Source organism: Polypterus senegalus, chromosome 10 (assembly GCF_016835505.1).
Source record: "Polypterus senegalus isolate Bchr_013 chromosome 10, ASM1683550v1, whole genome shotgun sequence".
NCBI lineage: Eukaryota > Metazoa > Chordata > Cladistia > Polypteriformes > Polypteridae > Polypterus > Polypterus senegalus.
In genome coordinates, this window is record NC_053163.1 from 14,814,563 (window position 1) to 14,831,454 (window position 16,892).

Sequence of the window (16,892 nt, forward strand, 5' to 3'; positions counted from 1 at the left end):
TGAAGAAATAACTGGGGGAGCAATTATTAGAAAATGGAAGACCTACAAGACCAGTGATAATCTCCCTCAATCAAGAGCACTGATAATCTCTCTCTGGGGCTCCACACAAGATCTCGCACCGTGGGGTCAAAATGATCACAAGAACGGTGAGCAAAAATCCCAGAACCACATGGGGGGACCTAGTGAATGACCTGCAGAGAGCTGGGACCAAAGTAACAAAGGCTACCATCAGTAACGCACTATGCCACCAGGGACTCAAATCATGCAGTGCCAGATGTGTCCCCCCTGCTTAAGCCAGTACATGTGCAGGCCCGTCTAAAGTTTGCTAGAGAGCATTTGGATGATCCAGAAGAGGATTGGGAGACTGTCATATGGTCAGATGAAACCAAAATAGAACTTTTTGGGGAAAAACTCTACTCGTGTTTGGAGGAGAAAGAATGCTGAGTTGCATCCAAAGAACACCATACCTACTGTAAAGCATGGGGGTGGAAACATCATGCTTTGGGGCCGTTTTTCTGCAAAGGGACCAGGACGACTGATCCATGTAAAGGAAAGAATGAATGGGTCCATGTATCATCAGATCTTGAGTGAAAACCTCCTTCCATCAGCAAGGGCATTGAAGATGAAGTGTGACTGGGTCTTTCAGCATGACAATGATCCCAAACACCCCACCCGGGTAACGAAGGAGTGGCTTCATAAGAAGCATTTCAAGGTCCTGGAGTGGCCTAGCCAGTCTCCAGACCTCAATCCCATAGAAAATCTTTGGAGGGAGTTGAAAGTCCGTGTTGCCCAGTGACATGGACATGTGAAAACCTTGTGAAGACTTACAGAAAATGTTTGACCTCTGTCATTGCCAACAAATGGTATACACCATAATTTGCAAATTCTTCAAAAATCAAGACCATGTGATTTTCTTTACTCATTTTGTCTCTCATAGTTGAGGTATACCTATGATGAAAATTACAGGCCTCTCATCTTTTTAACTGGGAGAACTTGCACAATTGGTGGCTGTCTACTTTTTTGCCCCACTATAGATAGATAGATAGATAGATAGAGAGATATCTCTTTATCTATTAGTGAGAGATATGTTAGAGATTATAAATTTTTTTTTTTTGTTGAAGCAGTAACATTAGGACAGTAGCTCTGCAAATTAACTGAAGGTTTTTTAAATGCAGGTACTAGAGGGTATTGGATGTTTTATTGACTCATTAACTGTTTGAATTGAGATGCCAGAGCATTTACAGCTTTAGGTTTTATAACTAGTTTCATGTATGATCCCAGGTTTCACATTTTACCCCAACTTTCCTCAGCTGATGCTAAAAGAATATTCTCCGATGGGTGTTTTTGATGTGTGCAGTTCTCCTACTTGTAGGTTTTGAGACTGCACAATTAGTGTGATATCCTGTGCAAACTTACGAAGTCTTGACAGACACATCACCAGAGATCCAGTCCTTTGTATAAAGTGAGAAGAGTAGTGGGGTAAAGGACTTGGGGGTCAATGGGTCAGTGCGAGTGCGGCCCACCTTGAGAAGAGTAGTGGGGTAAAGGACTTGGGGGTCAATGGGTCAGTGCGAGTGCGGCCCACCTTGTCTACCGATTCCTATCTGTAGAGGACTGTGATCCAATGGCAGGTTGAACTGGGTGAGTTTCTTATCTAGGAGCTTTGGGATGATTTGTATTGATACCAGCCGTAAAGTCGACAAATGAGATCCTCACACCTGCTCCTGGCTTGTCATGGTGGTGGTAAGTAAAGATTGGACCTCAATTCACTGCCTCATCCTCAAGCAGGAGGGCTCTGTATGCAAACTGAAATGGGTCCAGGAAGTCTCGTATAGCAATCTTGAGGTATGTCCGAACAAGGCGTTCAAAAGTCGTAATTACCACCGAGGGTAAAGCTCCTGGGCTGTAGACCTTTAGGCCTGTGGCCTTTGTGGTTTAAGTGGAGTGATGGTGGAGGTCTTGGAGCAGGCAGGAACAGAATGGTTGAAAATGTCTGCCGATTCTGAAGACAACTGGTCGGCAGTGCCCAAGTGTGGAGGGGGAAATAAGGGCTGGGCCTGCAGGTTTGTTGTTTTTAATATTTTGCTTCTTCAATAACCTGCAGACATCTTTTTGCTGTAATGACGGGAGAGGGAAGCTGAGAAGAAGAGGGGTGTAGAGTAGTAACAGAGACCATTGGGTCAATTTATGTCCCATTGTCTTAGTTAAATCAGTTTTACAGCTCATTTAAAATAACTAGCCAGAGTGGGTCAGTTTGTTTTTTTGTAATTCGTGACCTGTTGAAGGCCTCTCCAGACTGATTTGCTGCCATTTTCAGTTATCTGAATGCTTTCTTTTGGCACCTTTGATGCCTCTCTCCAAGATGTACTTGGCTTTTTTGAAGTTGCCAGATCTGAAAGCAAACTCTTGGTCCTGGCATAGTCGTCTGAGCTATGGGGTGAACCAAGGCTTATTGTTTGCTAAACATCACAGTTGTTTTTGTTGGAATGCAAACATCTTCACAAAAACCAATCTAGAAAGTTAAAGCATCAGAGTATGAATGTATGTTGGAAGTGCCAGTTCGGAAGTCACTCTGGTCTGTACAGGCAAAGCCATCCTGAAGCTCATCTGTTGTCTCACTGGTCAACTTTCTAAGTGTTCTATTGACCGGCTTTACAGTTTTCAGTTTTTATTTGTAAGCAGGAATATGGTGAATCGTAGAATGGTCAGAAGTACCTAGTTCTGTGAACTCAATGTTCTCGCACGTTACAAATTGTTCTACAGAGCACAGTAATTGATTTTTAGTGTAATTGTTTTTTGCCACAGTGATTTTTGTCTCTTTAATTATTACTGCTATTTCTAAATGGACTAAATGTCCTTTTGCATGAACAGATGGCACAAAGACAAATGTGAACATTTTAGTTTAGTTGCCACATGCATATTAGTATGCCAAACTTGCAAGCACAGGCACTGCAGATGCATTATTGGCATTTGCAGCCCACTGGGTCGACGGCCCTTATTTGATGCCCTTCAGCCGATCCGGGCTGCATCTAAATATTGGAATTTTATTTGAAGCAGTGCATAATGTGGACGAGCCTGTGATTATCATGAGAAATATAACGAGAATATCAACTAGGGTCGTTTATTCTGATTTATATTTGCTAAAACTCATTTGTCAGTTGTTAATATTGTAACAGTCATTTGCCTGTAAATTATTTTTCATCTGACCCGAATGTAATTATTGCACCTTGGCCGTGTTTAGCATCCGTAGTAATATTTTAAAATGCAATGATTGCTGTTTTGTAGCGGTAGGGTCACTGCTAGAAAAGCCATTATATTTTCCGCTAATTTTGTTTAAGGATTCATTTCTACTAGAACATTTAAACCGCATCATTTAAACGCTGCTAATGTCGGCGGTTAAATCCTGACGCGCTCTTCTCGCTTAAGCACGCACGTGAACAATACGGTTTCTACAAACGCCCGCTTGTGTATAATTCATTGTCAGATATATTGAGTAATCACCGGGGATTGTCGTTTGTTTGTATTAAACTTGAGTTGTTACATAAAACTACGTTTTATAAGACCTGCTTTAATGCACCGCGAAGTCCAGCGGCTGAACTACTGACCTCCACAATCCCTCCGGGCGCTGCCGCAGTGGGTGTCGCACAGCATGACCTTCAAACCCCCAAAACCCTTCATTTCAATGTGGGCGGGGATTGAACAACTTTCTAATCGCATCGATGTTTCTCGACGGCCGTCAGCCAACGTGTTACTAAGGTAGCCAATCAAAGCCTTTGTGTATTATCATTAAGCCAATCAAAGAAACGCTTGAGAGGTGGGCGGGACTAAAACTGTTCGTCAAATGAGAACACTTATGCTTGTGAGTGGCAGCAGCCTTGGCTTCTCTGAATGCAAAGATTAGGTTGCTAAGGAACTGAGCGGCAACTCGTTGGCAAGCGGAAGTTGTTTGAGCGAGAAATGCGATGGTGCAAAACTGTGCTTAGAGAATCCCGAGTAATTTATCCTTATGATTTTATTAGTTTACTGTTAGTACACGAACTAAGACTATAGTACCGATTAGTTTAGTTAAGATTGCACAGGCGCCCTTTAACTGTTAACTGAAAAGTTGGAAGAACGTGCCACGACTGTTCTGTGGAGACGTTTGCATTGCTCAAATGGTGAAACTAAGAGCGAAGTGCATTTTGTCAGGTAAGACTAACTGATCGTGGTTGGAGTGGCCGTAAGTTTAGACGTCCTCATAGTAATGAAACCTCTTCTCTTTTAAAAGCCTCGTCAGGGCTTACAGTGATATCCAACCGGCAGGCGTCATCGGATACACGAGCTACGAAAGATGATCATTGACAGAAAACGCGTCAGGAAACTCAAAAAGCCACCCGTGCTGAAACCGGATTTTATTCCACGCTGTCAAATGAAAACATGCAGTCGTTTTGCATAACACTAGCAATGAGAACCGCCGTAAAATCAAGACTGACCAACTGACATCTGCTACGTCAGTGGCACTTTATTCTGTAAAGCTGTTATTCTCGTAGTTGACACGCTGTGGTGTGATTTCCTTTTCCAATTATTAGTATGTCCGCGATTTCACGTCCACCTTCTCCAGAAATTAACTAATAATTTTTCTCGAACTAAATCAAAATGAAGTGAACGTCCTGCAGCCAGAGCTCGAATCGATTTTGAACTTCTTGGCTCTTTGATGGACTTTTGCAAACCTCAAGTTGAGGTTATTTTTGACAGTAACTTCTTTTTTCGAGAAACCGATTCATTCAGAGTTCAAGAGTGGCTTTGCTAACTTCATCTTTTAGCCAAGGTTAAGCCTGTTTTTATAAAATCTCCCAGGGATCTTGAGAACGTTACTCTGTTTTCTCGGCTTGATTACTGTAACTCGACTGTAAATCCCTGATACGCAAGTTGCAGTTGGTACGGAATGCTGCTGCTCGTTTTTTTGGGTGAGGCATAAAAAAGTTTGCCTCTATATCTCCAGTTTTAGCCTCTTTACACCGGCAGCCAGTTAGTTTTATAATTGATAGCAAAATACCCGCGCTTCGCAGCGGAGAAGTAGTGTGTTAAAGAAGCAATGAAAAGAATAGGAAACATTTTGAAAATAACGTAACCTGATTGTCAATGTAATTGTTTTGTCACTGTTGTGAGTGATGAGTGTTGTTGATATATATATATATATATATATATATATATATATATATATATATATATATATATATATATATATATATATATATATATATATATATATATATTTATACACACACATATATACATACATATATATCTACATATATACACACACACACATATATAAACATATATATACATATACATACATATCTACATATATACACACACAGATATTTCGTATCAGTGCAATACGCTGTTTGTTAAAACGGTTGACTCCCGCTCTTACGTGCAATAACAAATCAAATCATTCAGTTGTCTTTGCTCATATGTCATTTTAGAGCTGGACGCCTGGCATCTTTTTTTGGCCACAAGTTCGTTTCTGTTTGGTGTGAGGTTCTGTGTTGTGGAGATTCTCAGGATGGATTGCAGGTGCTCATCAGTGAGGCGTCTCCTGTGTGCTGTTTTGTTAGTCTTTATCACTGAGAAGAGTTTCTCACACAGATATGTGCTACCAAACATGCACAAGGTTCGAGCCGCATGTAGACGGACGTTTTTTGTTCTTCAAAGTCACCAAAGCGCCGTGCAAAGTCAGTGCGCAATAACTCTAGTAAGCGGTAAGCGTTCGGCAAGGCAGCTGAAGCGCTGCATTATGGGATCTGTAGTTTATTGTGTTACCAGCGCTTCATATATCCGGGCTTTAATAACAATAATACAGTATATAAAATGATCTCGCGGGCCGGATATAATTACACGCCGGGCCGGATGAGTTTGACACATATGGACTAAATAGAACTTGAAAAGATATATTTTTTCAAATGTGATCGCGCAATTCAGATAGAGTTGACGCGCACTACAGCCTGCATGCCTCAATGAGTCATCCTCCCCTCGCTCTTACTTTTTTACCGTTCATCTAATGAATACACTGAGTATGGCTTTACCAAAACAATCATTGATGGCAAATAAAGTATCCATTATTCGAGTATGTAGAGCGGGATATATATATACATATATATATACCCGCGTATCGCAGCGGAGAAGTAGTGTGTTAAAAAAGGTAGAAAAAGAAAAGGGAACATTTTAAAAATAACGTAACATGACTGTCAATATACAGTATTTGTTTTGTGAGTGTTACTGAGTGTTGCTGTCATCAAGGATTTGATTATCATTATTTCTTTCAATCAGGTTCGTATTTGTAGGATGTGTTGTGTTCAAGTTACATTCCGTGTTTGTCAATCGTTGTAAAGATGACAGGTTTCATTCATCGATTCGTTTCTTACTGCATCAATAAACAGCTCGTCTTCTTCTTTATCTGAGACCTGACACACTGCATGCACGTTTGTTTTTTTTTACACTGTCTTCCTTTAGCGGGACATTGACTTTTTCCACCATGTGCTTTGTTTCCACAGTAGCTGCATTTATGAATATGCTTATCAGACTCTTCATATTTTTTGCTGCCTTTTCAATTGTGTAATTCTGTTTTTGTTCAGCGCTCTTTGGAACTGTTGCTTTTTATCTGTGCACTGCGTCAGTTCACGTGAGCCACTCTGTGTACTTGCATCGAAGGTTCCCAGCTGTGCTGGTGCCATCTCGTGCTATGTCCATGGCTGTATTTAATGTTACCTTAGTCCTGGCACTTAAAACTTTCTCTCGCAGTTTCGCTGAGTTTGTGTCAAACACCACCCTGACCATCTCATCTTCCTCTCCATAAGCACAGTCCTTCACCCGTGAATATTTAGTGGCAGTTTGCTATTGGATTGCCGCTGACGGACGGCCTTATATGGGCAGGCACTAAATTACAAACGCCAGCGGCAGCCTGTCTATGAACTTAATTTAAAGTGTAGGTTTACATCGTGCTTTGTTTCCGAAGTAGCAGAACTGATGAATATGGTTGTATATGTCACTCGCTCGCTTCTTATTGTTTCGCTGCCTTCTCAATTATATAATGCATGTTTTCTTCAGCGCTTTTTTGAGGGCTTCCTGGTTTTCTATGTACTGCGTGATTACGTGGGAGGCGTGATGATGTCACACGAAACTCCGCCCCCACGGCGTTGAAGCTCATCTCCATTACAGTAAATGGAGAAAAACTGCTTCCAACATCAGCTGGTGTAGGCCACATGGTGCCGGCACTGCCTGCGCCCCCCCCAACCACAAAATGCACCTTATCAGCACACACCAACACTACATTAGAGCAGGCGGAGGGAGACTAGAGGTCTTATCACACTTCTGTTCTCAGTTAGCTGCCCGGGGCTGGAGGCTAGGAGTGGGAGCTGGCCGTCTGCCTGTGGTCTGGAGTGGTGGGTTGCTTTGCTCTACGTTGGATGGGGTGCCTGCTCACTATTACCCCTGCGGAACGGGGCTAACTCTGACGTCCAGGAATGGCTGTACCTCAGGTACGGCAGCACCGGGACCAGAGTTAGGTAGGGTGTGTGGGGGAGTGTGAATGGGTGTCTGGCGTACATCCTTGTAAGTCTTGGGTTGTATGTGTATGTGAGAGCATGAGGGAGGGAGTGTATGACTGTGTTTGTGTGTGACTGTATATGTCAGGTGGGGTTTTGGACTCCTCCCCTCTCCTGGGACATCTGGCAATACTACAACATCTTTGCCTACCCTCCCCCTGCCTTAAGCATCTGTCTGGTCGCTCCCGGTGGCTGCCTGGTGGGATCTGGTTCCCTGGGCTCTGTTGGATCCTCGGCGGGGTGGGTGCCCTCGGGTCCCGGGCTGCTGGGTTCGGGCCCGGCCGACTCGGGGAGCGGCTGCGGCGGGCCTGAGGGCTTGCCGTTGATATCTCCGGGACTCTGCCGGCTGCTGGTTGTGACCCCGGGGTGATCCTCTGCGCCTCTCAGGTGGGGTTGGGGCTTCTCTGGTGACGGCCTCCCTGGGGTCTCCGCTCTGGGGTGACCTCTGGATCTCTGGGCTTGGAACTCCCTCCATCTTCCGCACGTTTTGGGGGCAGGTCTGTGGCCCTTCACACTCACTATTGGATGCTCCTATAGAGAAACCTTACACATACAAGCGTGCGTACACACACAGGTGCTCACATGGTGATTTCATAAGTATGACTTGGACATCTTCAGCACATGATCTAAGGTTGTGGTGGCCTTAAATGCCTCAGTAATAATTACTGTATGATTGTCAGCAAACATTTTTACTTTTATATATCTTCATGTAGCTGATGCAGCAATGTTTTTGTCTTGTGGTTTTTTTTGTTCCCCCTCTCTTTCTGCAGGTCTAGAAGCGGATTCTGGTTCATTTATTGTTTATTCTATACGAAACCCCCCTCCCCCTTTACCTCCATCTCTTCCTTCTCTCACTTCTTTTTCTTTCACTTTTGTCTCCGTGTCGGTTCGAATCTTAAAACATCTAAAAATATTTTTAATAAAGTTTTGGTATCAGGCGTGACGTCAGCAGAAGCTGTAACGCTCCACCTGAGAGAAAAAAACTGTAAGGCTAGTCGCCAGCATTCAGACATCAATTCTGATTGCTTCACAGCCGAACAGGACACGGTAAAAAAAAAAAAAAGAAAAACTGCTTCCAGTTATGACCATTACGCGTAGAATTTCGATATAAAACCTGCCCAACTTTTGTAAGGAAGCTGTAAGGAATGAACCTGCCAAATTTCAGCCTTCCACCCACACGGGAAGTTGGAGAATTAGTGGTGAGTGAGTGAGTGAGTGAGTGAGGGCTTTGCCTTTTATTAGTATAGATTTCAAAATTGTACTGCTGGTTTTGAAATCACTGCATGGGTTTGCTCCCCCCTGTTTATGTGAATTGTGTGCTGTACACCAGCCATCCAGAGAGCTCGGATCTATTGGTCAATAGTCTCTTGTGGACACTCGTACTAAGGGGGGGTTTCTTGCTGTACCTCACCTGTTAAATTCTTTACCTTATACATTAGTGGGTCACCTTCAGCTGATCTGTTTAAAACTCCATTAAAGACGCATTTCTCTTCTCCATCCTTCCATGACTTTCAGTGATACCGATGGTCCCCTCCTCTTGTTTTTTGTATTGAGTTTTATTGTATTTTACTCTTTTTAATTTCCTTCTGTTTATTGTATGTTTTAATGTAAAGCACTCTGGGTACAACATTACAGATGTAGTTTTAAATGTGCTCTGTAAATGAATTGACTTTGATATTGATAAAATAGTTGGTTTAATTAGGGTGCAGCTTTTATACCTGTTACCCAGTCAGTTGTGCTTCAAAAAGAATTTCTCTATTATAAAAGAAAATCTTGAGACAAGACTATTGCCATGAGATTTTTTTCAAGTCCCGCCCTCCTCTCCACCATTTCCGGTTCACGGCCCACGCCCGCGGTCCATCGCCCCTCATTCGTGTGAATGATTTTGTCAGCCACAGTTCCTGCGCTCTCAGCTCTTATACATTTTAATGTTCTCCTCACTTTAAGTTCCCAATTAAAGAAGACTTATTATGTCCAAATCTTATTGAAGAATTTCATCACGAAGGGTTACAAACAAAAGAAATGAGTACACGGGCAATCCTAGCACCAAGAAACGATAAAGTCAAACGAATTAACGCCACAAATGTCGATCGGTTGTACAGCAGATTGGTTAAATGCGTATCAATAGATTATGTTGATGTTGGTGGTGATGGTGTGGAAGATGAAAACATTAACTTACAATATCGTGAAGAATATCTACAACCGTTAACACCGTCTGGTCTTCCATTACTGTAGAAAGAAGGATGTATCGTAATATTAGTGCGTAATTTCTGTCTGAATGATGGGCTATGCAGTAGAACAAGACTAGTTGTATTGAAAATTGGTCGAACAATTCTGACGTGTAAAATTGTAACAGGCAACAAGAAAGGTAATGTAGTACATCTTCAGGGGATGACATTAGACACAAAAGGAGATCTTGATATGCCATTCGTATTAAAATGTTAACAGTTTCCCGTTAGAATAGCTTTTGCTAAGACAATTAACAAATCACAGGGACAAACATTCGAAAAAGTCTGTTTATTTATTAGAGAGAAAGAAACGATATTCACTCACGGACAGTTATGCGTTGCATTGTCACGATCTAACTCCAAATACAGAATCACAGTTCAATGCGATATTGATAAAAAGTTAATTCCAAATATTGTTTTTATTGAAGTTTTACAGTAAAAGTGTAAATTTAAAAAGTATTTGCGTGTTAAATTCAATGCCAAACAGAAAAAAAAAAACGTATTATGCAACGAATACCTCGAACGCAACATGAAACAAAAATTTTCTTTCAATTTATTACGCTTCACTATTTTTTGCTATGGTCAATTACTCGCTGTAATGTAAAATAGTTCTATTATGCTTATGTAGTAATTACCATGAAAATAACAAATGTGTTTAAATTGTACGTCTGCTTCCATATGCGCGAGTGAGAGCCGTAATGTGGATAGCACGTCTGGGGGTTGGCGAGTGAAGCGAGCAGGTGGGCCGAGCCCCCTAGTAACCAAAAAAAAAAAAAAACACAAATGCCCTGTGATCCAATTTAATTTGTAAAATGTTCATAAGTTGAATTTTGATTTATGACTCTTTTTTTTTATGAAGCTTCTGATCATGAAAGGTTAGACTTTGAATCTCTGGGTTGCTGCAATAGAAAACGCGGGTTCAGAAAAAGGACCGTCTGCTTTCAGATCCAGTTAAAAATGTCTGAATGATTTTTTTTTAATGCAGAATTTATTTTAATAATTAATCAGATGTTAAATATTTCAGTATTAAACCGTTAATATAGATGTATTAATAGGAAATTACCAAATGGGTCTGCAATATTGCATGTATTTTATCTCCCCCGGCCTATTGTTTTAAGCATCCGACTTTAATAAATGGACAGGTGTTTGTGTGTCTGTCTGTGCGGTGGCCATACCACCTGTCAAAGGTTTTAGGACACCTCGGTGTTCCTCCAGATTTAATCCATTGGAACGAGTGGAATGAATGACTTGAAATGTTGAAAAAGTAAACTCTGCTTTAAAGACAGACAGAAGGTTTTTAAGTAATCATCAGAAGTTGGGACACCTGTGCAAACTGTCTGTTTCAACTTACAAGGCTTCATTTACTTTAATTGCTGCACAACATCTGTAAGTTGGAATCTGTTAGTTGTTCCCTGAAGAAGGCCCATTTGTAATAGTCTGAATTTTTCTTTTTTTTTCAGTTATTGCTAATCTAAACTTTCAATTTGAACCCCTGTCAATCCACATTTTAGGCCATTCGTTGGATTTCAACTGATTAAATCTTAAGGAAGAAAAATGCAGTGTTCTAAAACATTTGATCAGTTAGTGTATGTCTCTACTACAGTATATGCCATTTTGTTATGGGATTTTCAAAACCAGCGCTGATGTTTGCTATGTGCCGTCTGTTGGAATGAAAAATGCAGTGCATTTTTATTAGTACATGCAGTACAAAGTACATTTCAAATGACGGTGCACAGTAAACGTTAACACGACCAACAAAGAGCAACTGCCGGATGGATGAAAATAGGCTTATTAGATCTCAACCTTAGTTGGGCAGCACAACTGTTACCTAAAGGATTATTAGGAACACCTGTTCAATTTCTCATGAATGCAATTATCTAATCAACCAATCACATGGCAGTTGGTTCAATGCATTTAGGGGTGTGGTCCTGGTCAAGACAATCTCCTGAACTCCAAACTGAATGTCAGAATGGGAAAGAAAGGTGATTTAAGCAATTTTGAGCGTGGCATGGTTGTTGGTGCCAGACGGGCCGGTCTGAGTATTTCACAATCTGCTCAGTTACTGAGATTTTCACGCACAACCATTTCTAGGGTTTACAAAGAATGGTGTGAAAAGGGAAAAACATCCAGTATGCGGCAGTCCTGTGGGCGAAAATGCCTTGTTGATGCTAGAGGTCAGAGGAGAATGGGCGACTGATTCAAGCTGATAGAAGAGCAACTTTGACTGAAATTACCACTCGTTACAACTGAGGTATGCAGCAAAGCATTTGTGAAACCACAACACGCACAACCTTGAGGCGGATGGGCTACAACAGCAGAAGACCCCACCGGGTACCACTCATCTCCACTACAAATAGGAAAAAGAGGCTACAGTTTGCACAAGCTCACCAAAATTGGACAGTTGAAGACTGGAAAAATGTTGCCTGGTCTGATGAGTCTCGATTTCTGTTGAGACATTCAAATGGTAGAGTCAGAATTTGGCGTAAACAGAATGAGAACATGGATCCATCATGCCTTGTTACCACTGTGCAGGCTGGTGGTGGTGGTGTAATGGTGTGGGGGATGTTTTCGTGGCACACTTTAGGCCCCTTAGTGCCAATTGGGCATCGTTTAAATGCCACGGGCTACCTGAGCATTGTTTCTGACCATGTCCATCCCTTCATGACCACCATGTACCCATCCTCTGATGGCTACTTCCAGCAGGATAATGCACCATGTCACAAAGCTCGAATCATTTCAAATTGGTTTCTTGAACATGACATTGAGTTCACTGTACTAAAATGGCCCCCACAGTCACCAGATCTCAACCCAATAGAGCATCTTTGGGATGTGGTGGAACGGAGCTTGCCCTGGATGTGCGTCCCACAAATCTCCATCAACTGCAAGATGCTATCCTATCAATATGGGCCAACATTTCTAAAGAATGCTTTCAGCAGCTTGTTGAATCAATGCCACGTAGAATTAAGGCAGTTCTGAAGGCGAAAGGGGGTCACACACCGTATTAGTATGGTGGTCCTAATAATCCTTTAGGTGAGTGTGTATGTGTATATATATATATATAATATATATATATATATATATATATATGTATGTGTGTATATATATGTATGTATATATATATATATATATATGTGTGTGTATATATATGTATGTATATATATATATATATATATATATATATATATATATATATATATATATATATATATATATATATATATATACACACACACACACAGACATATAGGGTGTCCCAAAATTCACGCAAGATTTGAATTTGTCGCCATTTGTGCGGTAAAGTGTTGCCAACAAAAAAAAGACAGCATGACAGCTCACAGTTCAGGGTTATTAAAAATGGAGCGCTACACGAAGAACAACGCGTTTTCACTGTTGAGCAATATTTTAAAAATAACGAAGGTTTGGCAGATACAGTTTGCAATTTTCGTACAAAATATAGTCGGAATAGTGATTTAACTTCATCAACTGTGAAGAGATTAATTAAAAAATTCAGATCATGTGATTTAACGCCGTTGGACTTTTTTCTTTGGGGTTTTTTGAAGTCTAAGGTTTATGCCATCAAGGCCACGACCACCCATGCCTTGAAGGAGGAAATTGAGCACTGTATCAACGAAATTCAGCCACATTTATGTAAAACGGTCATGGAAAATTTCGACAAAAGAGTGCGTATGTGCCAGCAAAGCCATGGAGGCCATTTACCCGATATGCTATTCCATACATAACCCTATACTGTATACTTTATGAATCAATTCAAAATTTACAATTTTTAATTAAAAACCTGTGTTCTCTATCAAAGTACTTCTTGCATGAATTTTGGGACACCCATTACTAGCCATGTAAACCCGTTCTGTAAAAAGCCCGGGCTCCTACAAGCTATTGCAATCGTCAGAAAAAAATGGAAATGTAGAGTCGGTGGTTTCGTTTTGCAGATGTGCTTGCCCCCCTTGTCCATCAGCGGCTAAGCGAGTTTCTCTATCATTTGTCTTTCCTTTGGCGGTTTTATTTTGGCGATGGAGTCGCTTTCTTTCAGCCTCATGCTGTAGCCTCGCACTTCTTTCTTCTTCCAACTTCTCAACTTGGGGCTGCCTAGCTGACTCTTTGAGCTTCATTGCTGTAGCCTTGGACTTCTGGGCTGTACAGACAGACAGACACACATACACTTCCAAGTGTAGACTTCTATATATAAGATATGTGTGCGTGTGTGTGTGTATATGTTGTGAACTTGAACCCGGACACAGACAGGCGGGCATCGTATTTCACCCAACACACATTTATTTACAGTTATATACAGTGCACACAAACCCCAGTGCCTCCAGCACCGATCCCCCAATGTCCAGGCCTCGCAGTTCCAATGCCTCTCTCTCCTGGCTGCCTCCAGTCGTCTCTCCAGCTCCGTCTCTCTTCCACCCGACTTCCACCATCGACTGAAGGGAGGCGGCCCCTTAAATAGGAACCCGGATGGGCTCCAGCTGCTTCCCGGCATTCCTCCGTAGCCACGCCCCAGTGTGGCGGAAGTGCCGGCTGCGCACCCAGAAGCCGTCTGGGTGTCCCCTGTCGTCTTCCCCAGCACTTCCTGGTGTGGCGGAAGTGCTGGGCTCCAGGGATATCCAGGCACCGGGGCGCCGCCTGTCGGTGGCCACGGGTCCCTACAGGGCTGGTCTTCCAAGCCCTTTACCCGAGGCCCCCAACATAACCAGGGCTGACGACCCCTCGCGGTATGGAGGAGGCACAAGCCACAATGTATATATTTATATGTATATATCTATAATAATAAAAGGCAAATCCCTCACTGACTGACTGACTGACTGACTGACTCATCACTAATTCTCCAACTTCCCATGTAGGTAGAAGGCTGAAATTTGGCAGGCTTATTTCTTACAGCTTTCTTACAAATGTTAAGCAGGTTTCATTTCGAAATTCTATACGTAACGGTCATAACGGTCAACAACGTCCGCCATGTTGAACTTTCTTATTTATGGCCCCATCTTCTCGAAATTTGGTAGGCGGCTTCCCTGCACTTACCGAAACCAATGTAAGTACTTATTTCGGTGGTATGACACCACTGTTGGCCGCCATAATGAACTTTTCAAGTCTTTGTTACTTATGGGCCCATCTTCAAGAAATTTGGTACACGGGTTCCCAACGCTAACTGAATCCTACTTACGTACATATACTGTATACGTCCATAGCCTGCAGCTCGGTCACCGTGTGAGGCGGCGTTGGGTCCCCCATCCCAACGCCTCCCACGTTGTTGGCTGCCTGCCTATATAAGGCCGTCCGTCGCTCCAGTCTCTACATTCCCTTCCTTGCTCACCACGGGATTCACGTCTCCCTGCTAATAACTACAGCCTTTTTATTTAATCCACGGCTTCTCCGCTGTTTTATTGTTTGTTTATTACAATCAAGGTGATCACCATCGATCTAAGAACTATCACTTACTGAGTGGTTTCCATGCCCGGAGATACCACCTACCTTTTCCATTCTCTTTGTTACATATTGCACGGCCATATCAGGCTCACTCTTGATATCTGGAGGAACATTGTGTCTTATGTATTGAATGACTGGGACAGGTTCAAGGTGTGGACTGATGACGGTACAGGAGATAATTATACTACACAGGAGCACTAGAAGAGTGAAATGCTTAAGCCCTTCACCTATGGTTCTGCATGTGAGTTGATTGCTGCCGCTGAATTGTTTGGTTGTCGCTTTCAAGTGTACCGAAATGGTCAAATATTTTACACCTTTTGACAACCGCCAATGCCTCTTAAACATCTTAGATTGACAGGTGACGATTTCAGTAGTGGACACTTTGATGTTTATGAATGTTTAAACTCTCAAAAGCTGGATGTGATTTTATCACTGAAACCGGTTGTGTGCTTACAACGCTTGACAGATGCCGAATGTCACTTCAATACAACAAATCCTACAAATACTAACATAATTGAAACAAACCATGAAACTCAAACCGATTATGACAGCAGCAATCCAAGCTGTGAGATTTCAGACAAGATTACTGTTCACATGGCCAACTGTACATTGCATGCTCAAGAGTGAGCTCAGCGCACAGCTTGGTCATGTTACAACTGGAGGGCCGAACTGACAACGTGGTATACAAAGAGATCCTTAACAAATAATTATTGGCATATTTTCCCTCAGTTTAAAAAGGTTAAATTTTCTTCTTAATAAAAATTTTAATGCAGTACTTCACCACTGCGAAGCGCGGGTATTTTGCTAGTATATAATAAACTGTGGTGGGCTGGTGCCCTGCCCGGGGTTTGTTTCCTGCCTTGCGCCCTGTGTTGGCTGGGATTGGCTCCAGCAGACCCCCGTGACCCTGTAGTTTGGATATAACAGGTTGGATAATGGATGGATGAATATATAGTGAAAGAGAAAATCAAGAGAACCACTTTAAAGGGTTGGGGAATCCACACCGTATACTCTGAAGGCAAACTTTGGGATCAAAACAGTAGTAACATAAAACTGAGCCAAAAATCTTGACTGCTAACAAAATGAAAGCTTTGGTTTATACAGGAAGAAGATAGGAAAGGGTGGGATCTCAGGTGGAAATGAGGTCTGCAGGGGGGCATGACAAAGAGGTGGAAGTAGGTGGAGTCTTAATTGGCTTTTCCTTCTGGTGATCTGTGGAAGCGGGAAAAAATGGTGCTAGTGCCTTACCATACTCTCAGTTGAGCCCCTAGACTGCCTCCCAAGTGCACGTTTGTATATATATATATATATATATATATATATATATATATATATATATATATATAATCCAAGTGCAACAACTCACCCCTCAGTCGAATTTGTGTGTGCTTTACTTTATGGCACATAAACAATAAGAAGAAGCCTACAGAACACAGAGTGCAGCACGTACCCAAGGACGGCATTTGCTAAGCAGCTATTTATATGTTTAGCAGGAGTCTTTTTAGGAGACTTTTCGGCCACGGAAGGTTCATTCATCGTAACTACAGGCCTGCTGTTGGTTGCACCAGGTTATTCAGAGTAGTTTCACTCTTTGCTGTTTAGATCTCCACCTCCACTCTGAGCTTTGCCT

At 42.1% G+C, this 16,892-nt stretch overlaps 1 protein-coding gene across 1 annotated transcript in view; it reads left to right on the forward strand.

Annotated features, from left to right (window-relative positions):
- The first annotated feature begins 3,885 nt into the window (after positions 1-3,885).
- ift27 (intraflagellar transport 27 homolog (Chlamydomonas)) overlaps positions 3,886-16,892 on the forward strand; it is a 37,335-nt gene continuing 24,328 nt past the window's right edge. The window contains exon 1 of the mRNA XM_039765289.1: positions 3,886-4,188. Coding sequence (XP_039621223.1) covers positions 4,155-4,188 — 34 coding nt within the window. The 5' untranslated portion in view covers positions 3,886-4,154. The remainder of the gene's footprint in view (positions 4,189-16,892) is intronic.